The sequence below is a fragment of the Ictidomys tridecemlineatus genome, chromosome 11 (genome assembly GCF_052094955.1).
Source record: "Ictidomys tridecemlineatus isolate mIctTri1 chromosome 11, mIctTri1.hap1, whole genome shotgun sequence".
In the NCBI taxonomy this organism is placed as follows: Eukaryota; Metazoa; Chordata; class Mammalia; order Rodentia; family Sciuridae; genus Ictidomys; species Ictidomys tridecemlineatus.
The window spans coordinates 47,454,859-47,469,103 of record NC_135487.1 but is presented as its reverse complement, the minus strand read 5'-3'; the positions used below and the strand labels follow the sequence as shown (position 1 = coordinate 47,469,103).

General features: G+C 33.3%; 1 protein-coding gene across 18 annotated transcripts in view; it reads left to right on the top strand.

Annotated features, from left to right (window-relative positions):
• Positions 1–14,245, top strand: part of Tm2d1 (TM2 domain containing 1) — a 206,076-nt gene that overhangs the window by 17,748 nt on the left and 174,083 nt on the right. For 17 of the 18 annotated variants that reach the window (XR_013427843.1, XR_013427842.1, XR_013427841.1 and 14 more), the window contains exon 5: positions 4,907–4,980. Coding sequence is in view for 7 of the 18 variants with exons in the window: in XM_078026384.1 (XP_077882510.1) it covers positions 4,907–4,980 (74 nt within the window). In the remaining 11 variants the exon portion in view is untranslated. Of the gene's footprint in view, positions 1–4,906; positions 4,981–6,591; positions 14,238–14,245 lie in introns of those variants that run through there. The other variant, XM_078026389.1, reaches the window with a different exon arrangement.

Below are 14,245 nucleotides of genomic sequence, written 5' to 3'. Positions count from 1 at the left end.
TTTTGTGTTGTTGGGGATTGAACCCAGGGCCTTAAGTGTGCTAGGCAAGTACTCTACCACTGAGCTACAACTCCAACCTCCCCCTACCCCACCCTGCTCTTTTTTCAGTTTGTGTACTGAGTATACAAAATCTTTCCCCTTACATGATATATATATGGATAATGAAATGTCACATGGTAATGCATAAATATATATACTTTCTTTGTATCAAAAAATTTAATCTCCCATAGCAAATTTTAGGTATATATTACAATATTATTTACTATATTTAGCATATGGTATTATAGATACTTAGAAGTTCATCCATCTTTGGGGGGGGCACCTGAGCTGGAGTTGAGCACGCCTCCTCAACCTTGAGTAATGGGGATATTGAACTGGCATTGCATGCAGTGCAAAGCAAGTAGATCTTACTTCGCTTGGCAAGGAAGTGCAACTCTGGGATTGGGCATCACCCATGGGACTGGGCTACACCCCCTTTTGTTGTAACACAATCCTTTGCCTTATTTGGTGGAATATTCTATCGAATGTCTTTCCTCTGATAAATACAGGGGTTTGGGATACTTTCTTTCTCTCTTGCTTCCCTTGTTCCTCTTGCCCTCCAACGTGGGAACTAAGGTCTCAGAGCTGTCCCTGATCCCCACAAAAGGTATTTCTGTTTTTGTATAGTCTTTTTGTTGCCAGCCCAATTCATGCTGAGTGACCCTGACTCTATCACTGCCGGACGTGGGCGATACATCTTGTAGTTGAAAGTTGATTCTTCTTGGCCAGCATCTCTCTATTCATAAAGTCCTCCAAGTTCATCTTCATAATTACAGATGGAAAGATTTCCTTCTTTTGAAAGGTTGAGTCCACTGTATATGTATTCTGAAATATTTATAAACCATATATCTGAGAAGGGACCATATAAAGAACTTCTACAACTCAATAGCAGAAAAACAAATAACCTGATTTAAAAACGGGCCACCAACTTGAATTGATTTCTTGCTAAAGAAGACAAACAGATGTCCCATAGGTATATGATAAGGTGTTGAGCATCACTAATCATCATCCTTACACTTCTTAGATCATCTGTTAAAAAGAAATAATAACAAATGTTAGTAAGGATGTGGAGAAAAGGGAATCCTTGTATAGTGTTGGGGAATGTAAATTGATATAGCCATTATTTAAGACAATATGAAAAAACCTTCCAAAATTAAAAATAGAACCACCATATGATCCAGCAATTCCATTTCTGGGTTTGTGTTCAAAGGAAATGAAATCAGTGTCTTGATGAGATATTTGCATTCCTGTGATATTTTTTATCATTATTCATAATAATGTCTATTAATGAATGACTAGAATTTTATTAGAATAAATAACTGTAAATCATGATAGTGTGAAATTTTCTTAAGTAATTTAGTTTTAAGTGTGATGTATCAGAATTAAATGGGGAACTTGTTGTGGAAGATGAACTTTCTTGCAAGATATAAAAATTTATTTAAGAAAATTAAAAAAAATATTTAGGACTGTAGTTTGGTTCTTTTCTGTGACTTTATGTAGAGCTTTATTTCCTTTAATTGATTTATTCCTCAGTATTTGCTTTAGCTGGAGGCCTTTTTTCACCATGAAGCCTTATTTTTCTAATAGTATTATTTGTGTTTTTAACTCTATGTTAACATCTGTGATTTTTAAAAAATATGCAGTAACTGGCATATTTTGCCCATCTGCAACATTAAAAGATTATAGATTCTTAATAGGTGTTTTGGAAGCAATAACAGAAAAGACTCTTCATAGTGATATTGAATTTAAAATGTAAGTATTTTTTTATTATGAAAATAACAAGGTGTGTTTTAAAACTCAAATCTTAAACATCTTTGGCTATTATTCCTGCTTCAGTTTTTTTTTAAAAAAAGTATATATTTTTTAGTTGTAGATGGACACAATTTTTTCTTTCTTTCTTTCCTTTCTTTCTTTTGCTGAGGATTGAACCCAGTGCCTCACAAGGCAAGTGCTGTACCGCTCAGCTACAACCCCAGCCCCTCCTGTGTCAGTTTTACAGAAATATTTACAGAATTAAAAACTTGGGACTTAATGGGTTAATTTTGAAACTATAAGTTCGAACTGGTATGTAAAACCACTGATACTAGGACAAATAAAATGATTCATGGGTTAAACTTTTATTCTAAGATTTGAAAGCTCTCTTTTATAGATGTATACACAAAAAGGATAAGAATACCTAATTATCAAATCATTGTAAAACACTTGTGATTTGACAGCAACCTCAATGTGAAATAATCTGCATTTTTAAACAGTCACAGAGAGAGAGAGAGAGAGAGAGAGAGAGAGAGAGAGAGCGCGCACGCGCGCCAGGCATGATGACTGAAGCCTCTAATCCCAGCTACTCAGGAGGCTGAAGCAGGATTGTGATTTGGAGGCCAGTCTTGGCAATTTAGCAAGACCTTTTTTCAAGCCTGAAAGACTGGAAGTGTAGCTCAGTGGTAAAGTGCCCTTGGGTGTCATCCCTAGTACTGCAAACATTAAAAAAAGAAGAAAAAAAAAAGAAATAATAATAATAAAAGAAAAACAAAACTGTTGCAAACAGAATAGTATTTGCAAGACCCAACTTACAAAGCAAAAAATTACCACAGATTTTTTGTGAATATCAAGTTAATTTCTGGAAGTTCTGGGGATTGAACCCAGGGCCTTATATCATTAAGCAAATGCTATACTACTGAGCTGTATCCCCAGCTATCTTTTTACTTTATACCTAAATAAATCTTATTACTAAATTTCCATTTTTATTTTAATTTTAAATTTTTATTTATTTAATTTAATGTTATAAAAATTAACTTTATAATCCTTAAATAGATAATGTAGTAATTACTTGTCAAATGTTTCAAAATAACATTTTTTAAAAATTTATTTCTTCTCTGGTACATTAAAAAATAACTGTACATATTAATGGAGCAATGTATACTGCTGGATACAGTATATGTGTGCTGCACACACCTTTAATCCCAGAAGCTCAGGAGGCTGAGGCAGGAGGATTGCAGATTCAGGGCCAGCCAAGGCAATTTAGTGAGAACCTGCCTCAAAATAAATAAATAAAATGAATGGAGTAATAAGGGATATGTCCAAATTTGTGTTTTTAAAATACATAACTTGAGTTATAAATAAAACTATTTTATGTATAACTAAAAGCGTAGTTATATATAAACTAAGTATACTTGTAGCCTGATATAGCAGCAGCACATACCTGTAGTCTGGCTTGGAAAGCTAAGGCAGGAAGATCGAAATATAGAGGCCAGTCTGGCAATCTGGTAAGACCATATCTCAAAATAAAAAGATAACTCAAATGTTGTGTAGATAATAAATGTTTTGAAGAAAACAGTGAAATTTTCTATAATATTTCTTTCTTTTTTTTTCTTTTAAAAAAAGAGAGAGAATTTTAATATTTATTTTTTAGTTTTCGGCGGACACAACATCTTTGTTTGTATGTGGCGCTGAGGATCGAACCCGGGCCGCACGCATGCCAGGCAAGCGCACTACCGTTTGAGCCACATCCCCAGCCCAATATTTATTTATTTGTTTGTTTGTTTGTTTATTTATTGGTACGGGAGATTGAACTCAGGGGCACTTGACACCAAGCCTCATTCCCAGCTCTATTTTGTATTGTATTTAAAGACAGGGTCTCACTGAGTTGCTTAGTGCCTCACTTTTTGCTGAGGCTGGCTTTGAACTTGTGATCTTCCTGCCTCAGCCTTCCCAGCTGCTGGGATTACAGGTGTGCACCACTGAGCCCAGCTTCTGTAATATTTTTAATAGTTGTTAAATTATTTGTAACTTGTTAGCCAGTACTTACAACATTATGCTATAGTGTGTCTTATACTAAGAAGACGGGAAAATCAACTCATGTACCTATGCATTTCAATCTTTTTTCGTGTGTGTGTTTCCAGGTTGTATGCGAGGATTGATTTTTTTTTTTACACTTAGTTTTAGCTGTTACCTATTTTTAGTTGATATTTGCAACTTCCTTTTCACAAAGAATCATTTTTTCATGCCATTTTAAAATCTCAACTGTGATGACTTGTAAGAAATTCAAATACTGAGGAAAGATCACTTATCTCCTAGTAATCATCATGTTTTGGGGTTATATCCCCATATATATTCTACAGTCAGTCAATGCTCTTTTGTTACCTATTTTAGTATCCTAATTCTTGGGTTAGGACCAAGGACCAATGGTATATATAAAATACTTAGTTTGGGATTATTGATTTTGACTAGTGCTAGTAAACAGAAGATGCTTAGGGAAAAAAGTGTAGGATAGAGGTAATTGGGTACTAATAAAATTGTGCAATTTTAAATGATTAGTGTTGCTTTCTGATTTTTTTTGTGTGTGTTTATGAGAGAGATATATGACAATTATATATTTGAACTTTCTCTGCTCACTTTTTTTTTTTTGTATTGAGGATAGAACCTATGGTCTTGTGCATGCTTTGCAAGTACTCTGCCATTGAGATAAGTCCCCAATCCCTATATATTTGAACTTTCTATTCTAAATGTATAGCAAAATTTGGATCACTGATGTGTTAAGTTTAAGTAAGTTAGTGAGGATTTTAGGACTAAAAGATTTAAAAATTTATTTCCTTAGGTATTTTCCCTTGAGAAGTTTTGCAAGATTACATTGAGTTTTTCTTTCAGGTACTAATGTTTATTTGTTAATAAAGCAAAAATAAATTACTTTATGACTTTTCTGTATATGAGAATCCATTAAATATTTTTAGATGATGTGATTTTTAAAAAATATTGATTTTATTATAATACTACAAAGAGTTTACAGTCTATGTCAGGGCTTATTAGAAAAATGGAAAAGTTCACTAATATTTGTAAGACTTTTTAGATTGTAAATGACTATCTTCTTTTCTAGGTCTGTTAAAATTTTGCACTGTAGGATTTTGTGGAATTGGGAGCCTAATTGATTTCATTCTTATTTCAATGCAGGTAAGTTCATTTTAATCTGGAATGTAAACTTTTTTATATTCAAAATTGAATTTGGTGGTCTTCTGGTATATTTTAAATTTAAAATGCATTAGTAAGCAGATAGAATATTTGTTTCAATTTTTCATCAAATACTGGATTGTCATCATTTTTCAACTTATTATTTTCCCAACTGTGGTTCTAAAGATATAAGATATTCTTAAAAAAGGATTCCATATTCAAATGTGATTTGTAGATGTGAGTTCAACTGTTAAATAGGTTTCTTTATTGAATAACTTTTCAGAATGTTTATAATACAAATTAAGTCTTTAAGAGGGAGGGTATTGTAGTTATTTCTCAAACTTACTTTTTATTTTTATTTTCATTTTCAGTGATGGGGATGGAGCCAGGGATACTCTGAGCTACATTCCCAACCCTTTTTCTTTTTTATTTTGAAATAGGGTCTCACTGAGTTGTTGAGGCTGGCCTCAAGCTTACAATTCTCCTGCCTCAACTTTCAGAGTAGCTGGGATTACAAGCAGGTGTCACTATTTCTGGACATTTGGGCATAAAAACCATCTTTTAAGTGCTTAAAGAATAACATCTCACAAACTGCCTGTTTCCTTCCCTAATTGAAGCAGGAGAAAGTGAGGCCAATACAGAGAAACAGAGATGAATATCAGGAGAGTTTGAAATATATCATTTTTTTGCATGGACTTGGTCTTCCTTGAAGGTAGCCCCCCTCCTAGACATTTTTAAAATATTTATTTATTTATTTTTTAGTTGTAGTTGAGCACAATATATTTATTTATTTTTATGTGGTGCTGGGGATTGAACCCAGGGCCTCGCTCATGCTAGGTGAGTGCTCTACTGCTGAGCCACAACCCCAGGTCCCCCTCCTAGACATTTTATGGAGCATTCATACAATCCTTTTGTGGGGGTGGGAGGGACGGCGGGGAGGCATAAGCCAGTTAGCTGCAGCTTTTGTAACACACAATGAGCAGAATATTAGTATAGAATCCTTGTCTAGTGCAAAAGACAATTTTATTTCTGCTTTCATAATGTTTGTATATATCAGAGTCTCATCAATGTCCTGTTATATTAATTGACAAGATAACTGGATCTGTCAGCTTCAGGAGATATAGCTCAGCATACAAAGTCCTGGGTTCAATCCTTTGTACACATACACAAAAAAAGGAGTTATAATTAACTCAAGAATTCTTTTTTTTTTTTTTTTTTTAATCTGTTTATTAAAGCAGGCCCATTTGACTACCTGCTTGAAAAGACAATAAGTTTAGATTAAGATACTCAAAAGCAATACTGTTTTTTGTTTTTTTTTGTTCCATTAAAAACAGTTTGGGGATTGAAATCAGGGTACTTTACCACTGAACTATATCCTCAGTCCTTTTCTTTTTTTTTTTTTTCCAATTTTGAGACAAGGTCTCGATAAGTTGCTAAGGCTGGTCTTGAACTTGTTATTCTCCTGCCTCAGTCTCCCAGGTTTCAAGAATTCTTAAATTAAGGGAAAAAGATGAATTTATCTTCAACAAGCATTTATGGAGTACCTAATGTCTTTAGCAAGGGTTTCAGTATACATTTAGTTCATCATCTGTTTTGCTCTGCTTTTTCTTCCAGTATTTCTATTCTTCAATTCTGTCTGCTTGATGTTACCATTACATGCTAAAAGAAAGTCAAGATCTAAGAGATTTTGGTACCATACTGTGAGGAGGAGGCAGCATATGGACCAATAAGATACCAGAATTAAACAAGGAAAATATTTGGTTTTAAAGTTGGAATTTTCCTGCCTTTGCTCGTAAACATATGCCTAACCAAATATCCTGCCTTCTTTAACTGTGGGACAGGCAAGCAGGCATGAAGAGGCTAAAGTACTTGTACACATATGCTTAGAAATGGGTTTCTCAGTTTAAATGAGGATCCAAGGAATTGAATGATTATTGGTATTTTTTTTTTTTTTTTTTTTTTGGTGGTTCTGGGGACTGAATTCAGGGCATTGTGCATGCGAGGCAAGCACTCTACCAACTGAGCAGTATCCCCAGCCCAATTATTGGGATTCTTCAAGTTAAGATATCCAGAATTCAAAGTGTCTTTGTATCCCAACCAGGCTAGATTCTTTCTTTGGTGATATTATCTTTGCTTTGCAGCTTTAGTTATATCAAATTCTACAATTGATTTGATCATCTACTGTTTTCTGATTTACATATGTATACCTGAACTTTTCACAATAGGTAGGTTTTTTTTTTTTTTTTTAAAGAACTTCTGGGTTTAGGACTCTACAGTATTGAGCTTCCTTTTTTGGCAGATGGTGGAAAGATTTGCTGAGGATTGAACCTACTGGTGCTCTACATACATCCCTAGCCCTTTATTTTTCATTTTGAGGCAGGGTCTCACGTGCTGAGGCTGGCCTTGAACTTGAGATCCTCTTGCTTCAGCCTCCTGAGTCACTGGGATTACATGCATGGGCCACCATGCTGAGCTAAGAAATTATTGAAATAGAATTAGTGTTTGAATTTCTGCAGTTAATTTCTCTGAATAAAATATTTTAATACATTTGGCCACTTTAGACTGTTTCAGATTGGGGTAATAAAATCAATTTTCAAACGTAACCAAGTAAGATGTGTAGCCTATTTATCTGTCATTTAATATACTCAAAGCAATGATGACTGCATCCGTTTTATTAGAGTTTTTTTCAGCAAATCAAATAATTTTTACTTTAAATATCATCAACTATAATATTTATGTCCTGATTGTATTTTTAAATTTCTTAATAGACCTTTTGTTTATTATCATTTTGTTTATTTTTCTTTCTCCATGCCTGTTTTTTTTTAACTTCTTTTTAACTTCTTTTTCTTTTGCCATTAAATATTATTTCCCAGTGAATAGGAGTGTTTTTCTATTGGACTGTGATTTCAGAAATATATACGTGGATTTGGACCTATAAAAACATTGTTTCACAATCTTTATTACAAAAATATAGGAATACAGTTATTTCATGTTAGAACATAAAGTATAATGCACAGCTGGTTGCAGTGTTACACACATGTAATCCCAGTGACTTGGGAGGCTGAAGCAGGAGGATTCCAAGTTTGAGGCCAGCCTCAGCAACTTATCAAGGCCTTCAGCAACTTAATAAGACCCTGTCTTAAATAAAAATATAAAAAGGGCTAGGGATGTGACTCAGTGGTAAAGTGCTCCTGGGTTCAATCCCTAGTACCAATAAAATAAGAAAATAAAATATTGCTACAGTAAAGAAGGTTTATATGTTGCTATGTTCACTGAAAATACTTAGTTTTTTTTTTTTTTTTTTTTTTTTTTTTACCTTCTTCTTGGTACCAAGGATTAAATCCAGGAGTGCTTGATGGCTGGGTCACATCCCTAGCCTTTTTTAGTTTTCATTTGAAATAGCATCTTGCTAGGTTGCTGAGGCTGGCCTCAAACTTTCAATCCTTCTGCCTCAGCCTCCTGAGTTTCTGGGATTATAGGCTTGTACCAGCATGTCTAGCTCACCTAGCCTTTATCTGTTAATAAAATTTGGAAGTTTTTATATTTTTATAATTGTATTATAAGGAAACAATATAAATCATGAATAAGATGAAATAGTAAATAGAATGCAGTCAACAAAAATGTAAATCAGTGATATCTAGAGTATACAATTTTTCTGCTGTAATTAATCATATATAAATTATATATAGTTATTCTTAAGGTAGGTTTGTAGATTTAAAAACAGTCATTCTGTTGTATCTATGGATTTTTGCATATAATTATGTCCTGTATAAAGACATTTTGGCCAACTGAAATAAACCACATATATCATGGTGGTCCCATAAGATTGTAGTAGAGCTGAAAAATTCCTATCACCTAGTGACATCATAATTGTCCCTGACATTGTAGTGTGATGCATTATTGACATGTTTGCTGGTGCTCATGAAAACGAACCTTTTAGTTATATCACTGTTTTTAGTGGCAGTTATATAAAAATATAGCACAAACAGTTATGTACAATACATAATGTGTGATAATAAATGACTTCATTATTGGTCATTTAAGTGTTTATTATACTATTATCATTATTTTAGAGTATACGTCCACTTATTTAAAAAAGTTTACTGTGAAATAGCATGCTGTATTATTTTAGCAGCTGCCTCATCTTGTGTTTACTGCATCAATAGGCAAGGTCAGGTGACTGGTATATACCTAGATTTGTGTAACTACACTCTGAAGTTTGCAAAATGATAAAATGGCCTGCTTATGCTTTTCTGGGAACATGTCATTATTAAATGATGCATATATACACACCATAAAGAATAGATTAGATGGTATAAGCTTTTTTATTATAAAAAATGGAATATTTTATTTATGCTTAAACTTCCTTTTTCACTCACATAGTCTAACATTTTAAATTATATAATCACTGATGTCTATCAAAGTTTTGTTAAGTAGAGAGAAGATAACCACAAATCAGGAAGATAAGTATGCATAAGGGGGAAAATGAAAATATGTGTTGGGATGTAGAAAGTAGTTAGAAGAAAGTATGTTGTTTTTTGTTTGTTTCAGTTTTTAAAAATTTTGTGTATCGTGGAAGAAATTACTTTCATTTTTATTCCTATTAATGTTACTCATTGTATTTTTTTAAAGGGCTCAACTGGATAAGGAGTAGTAGTAATTCACATACTTTCCAAGACATTTATGAATTTTGTAAATAAATTTATCAGATTTGAAAAATGTGTCTTATTGTTTTGGCATTTACTATATGCCACTCATTTTAGCACTGGCTTATAATCTGCTTTGTATTATTACTCTTCTGAGCTTTTAAACACCAGGTTTGACTTTTCACACATTAATTTCTTGAGGAAAATTTCTTTAGTAGTATGCTAAACATAGAATATGCCCTGAAAATTTTTTTTTTCTGATTTAAATGAATACAATATATCTGTGAAAAAGTATGGGTTTTGTGCCAAGTACTAGCATTATGAAAAGCTAAAAATGGTACTTTTAAAAAAAAGTGAATGCTTTCCTTTAGGACCGTCTTAGAGCATTGGACTGCTATGACAAAATACCTTAGATAGGTAAATTTATAAGCAACAGAAATTCATTGCTTAGAAATCTAGAGCCCAGGAAGCCTAAGGTCAAAATGCCAGCAGATTTGGGTTTGGTGTAGACATTGAGCTTTGTAGTTAAATTTTATATTAAACTAAGTGAAGAGAATACCTTCATGGCCTTGAATGGGTTGAGTCTGGAACATGATCCCCCCCCAAAAAAAAACATGAAGGGGGGGCAGGAATCAATTAATTTGACTACTCAAAATCAAATTTGAATTAAGCAATTCTGTTTTTAAAGGCATTAGGCCAGGTTAAGATTTTTTTTTTTTTCTTTTCTTTTTCCTGTGGGACTGGGGATTGAACCCAGGGCCTTTTGTACACTCTACCTTTGAGCTTCATCTCCAGTCCTTAGACCAAGTTAAGTTCACAGATTAAGTAAAAACAATTCTTCTTGCTAGTATGTTTTTACTACATAATATTCAAGTAATTTCGGTAAATCAATGAAATGATAGGGAGCTTAATAGTTAAATGAACATAATAAACAATTAGGCAATTCATAGCAAAGGATACCCACATAATTAATAAGTAAATTAAGAGATACTTCTTAGTATTTATCCAAAAAAGTTTCTTCCTGTTCACATTTGGACATGTATAATGATGTCTACTGTAGCATTCTTTGTAGTAGCAAGAAGTTGGAATCACTCTAGATGAGTTCACCAATAGGAGAATGGACGCATCCTCTGTAACATTAGAATAATCATAGCAGTACTTACCTAGATGTACCTGACAGTTACATGGAAATGTCTTGAAATCAGAGCATAGTTTTAAACTATTCAGATAAGTTAAGTGTACTTTTCAAAGGACATCACATTTTTAAGCATAAGAGTATATCCAAGTCAAATGCCAAATTAATGAAATTCCCATTGTTTGTGTAGCTGCCTATGAGTAGTTCGGAGGAGGTTATTGAGAATGACATTGGGCATCAAGGATAAAGAATAGGGCTGGGGATATAGCTCAGTTGGTAGAGTGCTTGCCCTGCATGCACAAGGCCCTGGGTTTAATCTCTAGCACCACATACACACACACACACACACACACAAAAAAAAAAAGGATAAAGAACAGAAAAATAGGAAATTTGGTGACCACTTCACAATAGTCTCGATTTTAATATGTTCTTTAATTTTTTTTTTAAATTTACTTTTCTTGCCATAGACATTGCACCTATAGAAAAGCCTATCCTTTTATATAAACAATGAGGGTTTTTTTTTTTTAACATTTACTATGCCAGTAAAATTTCTTGTTGAAAATCAAAAATAACACAAAAGAGGGAGTTTTACTTAATCTCTCCAAACTACCACAACATCTCATAGAAGGAGGATATGATAAGCTAAAACATTTTCATATCAAACCTTGGAACCTGCAAATGTTATTTTATTTAGGAAAAAAAAGTATTTGCTGATGTGATTAATTTAAGGATCACAGACTTAGTCATAGATTGCTTGCGTAGCATGTGCAAGGCCCTGGGGAAAGCTTCAATATCACCCCCCACCCCCAAAAAACAAAGAAAGAGAAAGAAAAAGTTAAGGATCTTGAGATAAAGAGATAGTCTTGGATTACTTTGGTAGATCCTAAGTCCAATTTCAAATGTGATTAAACTGATAATTGGCTACAAACAAAGTATTCCAAAGAATGCCAGTTATCAGTGGAAGCTTAGAACTGTAAAAGATTCTTCCCTAGAGTCTCTGTAGGACATAACAGTTATGTTGATTTAAATCTTCTGACCTCCAGAACTGTTATGTCCACTGTGTTAGTTCACAATATTGTGGTAATTTTTAAGGAAATGTAAAGAAGGATGTGCAGTTGCTTACTTGTGGTATTAAGGCTTCTTATGGAGAGACATTGATACATATTTTGGAAAATTGCCCCTCGTAGTATAGTGGCCCTCTTCTTTCCCCCTTTTATTAAGATGAAAACCTCTGTAGCAACTTCTTGGCTCATTAACTGCAATGAAGCATGGAGGTGGTATTTATTCACCCTATAGATTTCAAAAGTCTGTCTCTGCTGGAAGAGAGGAATATTGATTGGAAATACTGCATACTATGGAACTTGGCTTCGGACTGTGTTGTTTGGTAATGTAGATTGAACCCAGGACCTTGATTATGCTAAGCACAGTACTACTGAATTAATAATTTTAGTTTTCATATTCTCATATCAATGTACTAATAGGTTATATTTACTAAGGAAAAAATTTCCCAGTATGGAATATTTTTAAAGATTTGTAGTTTTATTATTAACAATGTAATACCAACTTCATAATAAGAGATTTTATAATTGAAACATTTATTATATTTAAGTATTTTTTAAAATTTTGGTAAGGGAATATGGATTTGAATAGTTGGAACCTTTACAGCAGATAGTTTTCTTTACAATTAAGTAAGGGGAGAAGAATCATATTTTTTCCCCCTTTTAGTGCTGGGGATTGAACCCAGGGGTGTTCTACCACTTTAGCTACATCCCCAGACCTTTTTATTTATTTATTTATTTATTTATTTATTTATTTATTTATTTATTTATTTGAGACAGGATCTTGCCAAATTGCTGATGCTGGCCTTGAACTTTTTATCTTTTGCTGCCTCAGTCTCTGGGATTACTGGTGAACACCACTGCGCCTGGTGATTTCTTCTTAAATGGACTAGTTCATAGAAAACCATATTAATGATAGCTTTTAGATGCCTGAACTGAGATTTTTGTACTTAAATGTTGTAGTCTTGGAAGACATTAGAACTTAAAGAGTGCTGTACAGATCAGCTTGATCTGTTCTTCAAGTTTTCCTGTATATGGATAAGAAAAACTGAGAACCAGAGAGGATTAAATTATCTGATCCTAGAGCTAGTTAGCTATAAGCTTTGTCAAAATTTTTCTTTTGGACCAGTGCTTTACACACTGACTTAATTTGGTTGTCTTTGAGTAGTTCTTTAAACTGTTTTAGCATAAATACCACTAGTATTGTGCTTTGGGTATCTGGCAGTTATCTGTAGGAGACATTGAAGACAAGTGCATTATTAGGATTGTTGACTGTACAAGCAATATTAGAGTTTATTGTATCATACAACAATCTGGAGGTTTAGACAATTCTGAGATTTTTAATTCAGAGCAAAATGATATAGTATGGATTCAATTTAGTTTTCCCCCTTCTATTAAATCTTCTTCCCTCCCTCTTTTCTATCTTCTTTGCTATCATATTTTTTGGTTAGCATCATTTCCTTATGTTGTCACTTTCAGAGACAGAAAAAGTCCTCCCTCAACACATACACTACTTTTTTGTTGTTTTGTTACTGTGGGTTGAAACCAGGAGTGCTTAACCACTGAGCCACATTCCCAACCCTTTTTATGTTTTATTTTGAGATAGGGTCTTGCTAAGTTGCTGAGGCTGGCTTTGAACTCAGGATCCTCCTGTCTTAGCCTCCGGGCCCGGCTGGGGAGTGCTTTATAGTCGTTTTCTTTAAACTCTAGTTGAATAACCCTTACAAGAATTTTTTTTAAGTCTGTGCCCTCTATGTATTTTTAAATTGACATTTAAGTTTATCATAAATTTAAATAGTTGCAAAGAATGTCATTTCAAATATTGACATATTTAAATAAAACTGTTACATCAGTTTTTAAATGTATCCAACAGACTATAAATGCCATAGGATTTAAAATATCATCCTCTTAAAAAAGACATGAATGAACCCTTCACAAATCATTATAATTTCACATTGCTTCTTTTTCTCTTTGAATTTGATTTCTATTTTCCTTCTTGCACAAAATTTAACCTAATGTATTTTTATGCTTAAAAACTTTCTGTTAATCACTTATTAAAATTAAATTAAAAAATTTTCTAAGCTATCTGGATTGAGTTATTATAATTGTTATGGTTGAAAACAGCATTAACGTGTTACAAATTCAACAGATTATTTTTAAGAAGAAAGAGCTAAATGTTATTGGGAATGCAATTTTGGAACAAGATGTAGCAGAACATATGTTTGGATCTCTAATTAGAGGAAATTTTCTTAAGTCTGGTATTTTGAATTACCCCTTGATTTGGCCCTTTAGAGGTTTTGCACATCAGAGCAGTGTGCTATCATGAGACTCAGGTGAGCTCTGATGGCAGGATGCTTTACTCTGACCAAGATGGAAAGAGGATCATAGAGAGAGGAGAAGTGGGAAAGAAAACTAGCTAAATATTCCAC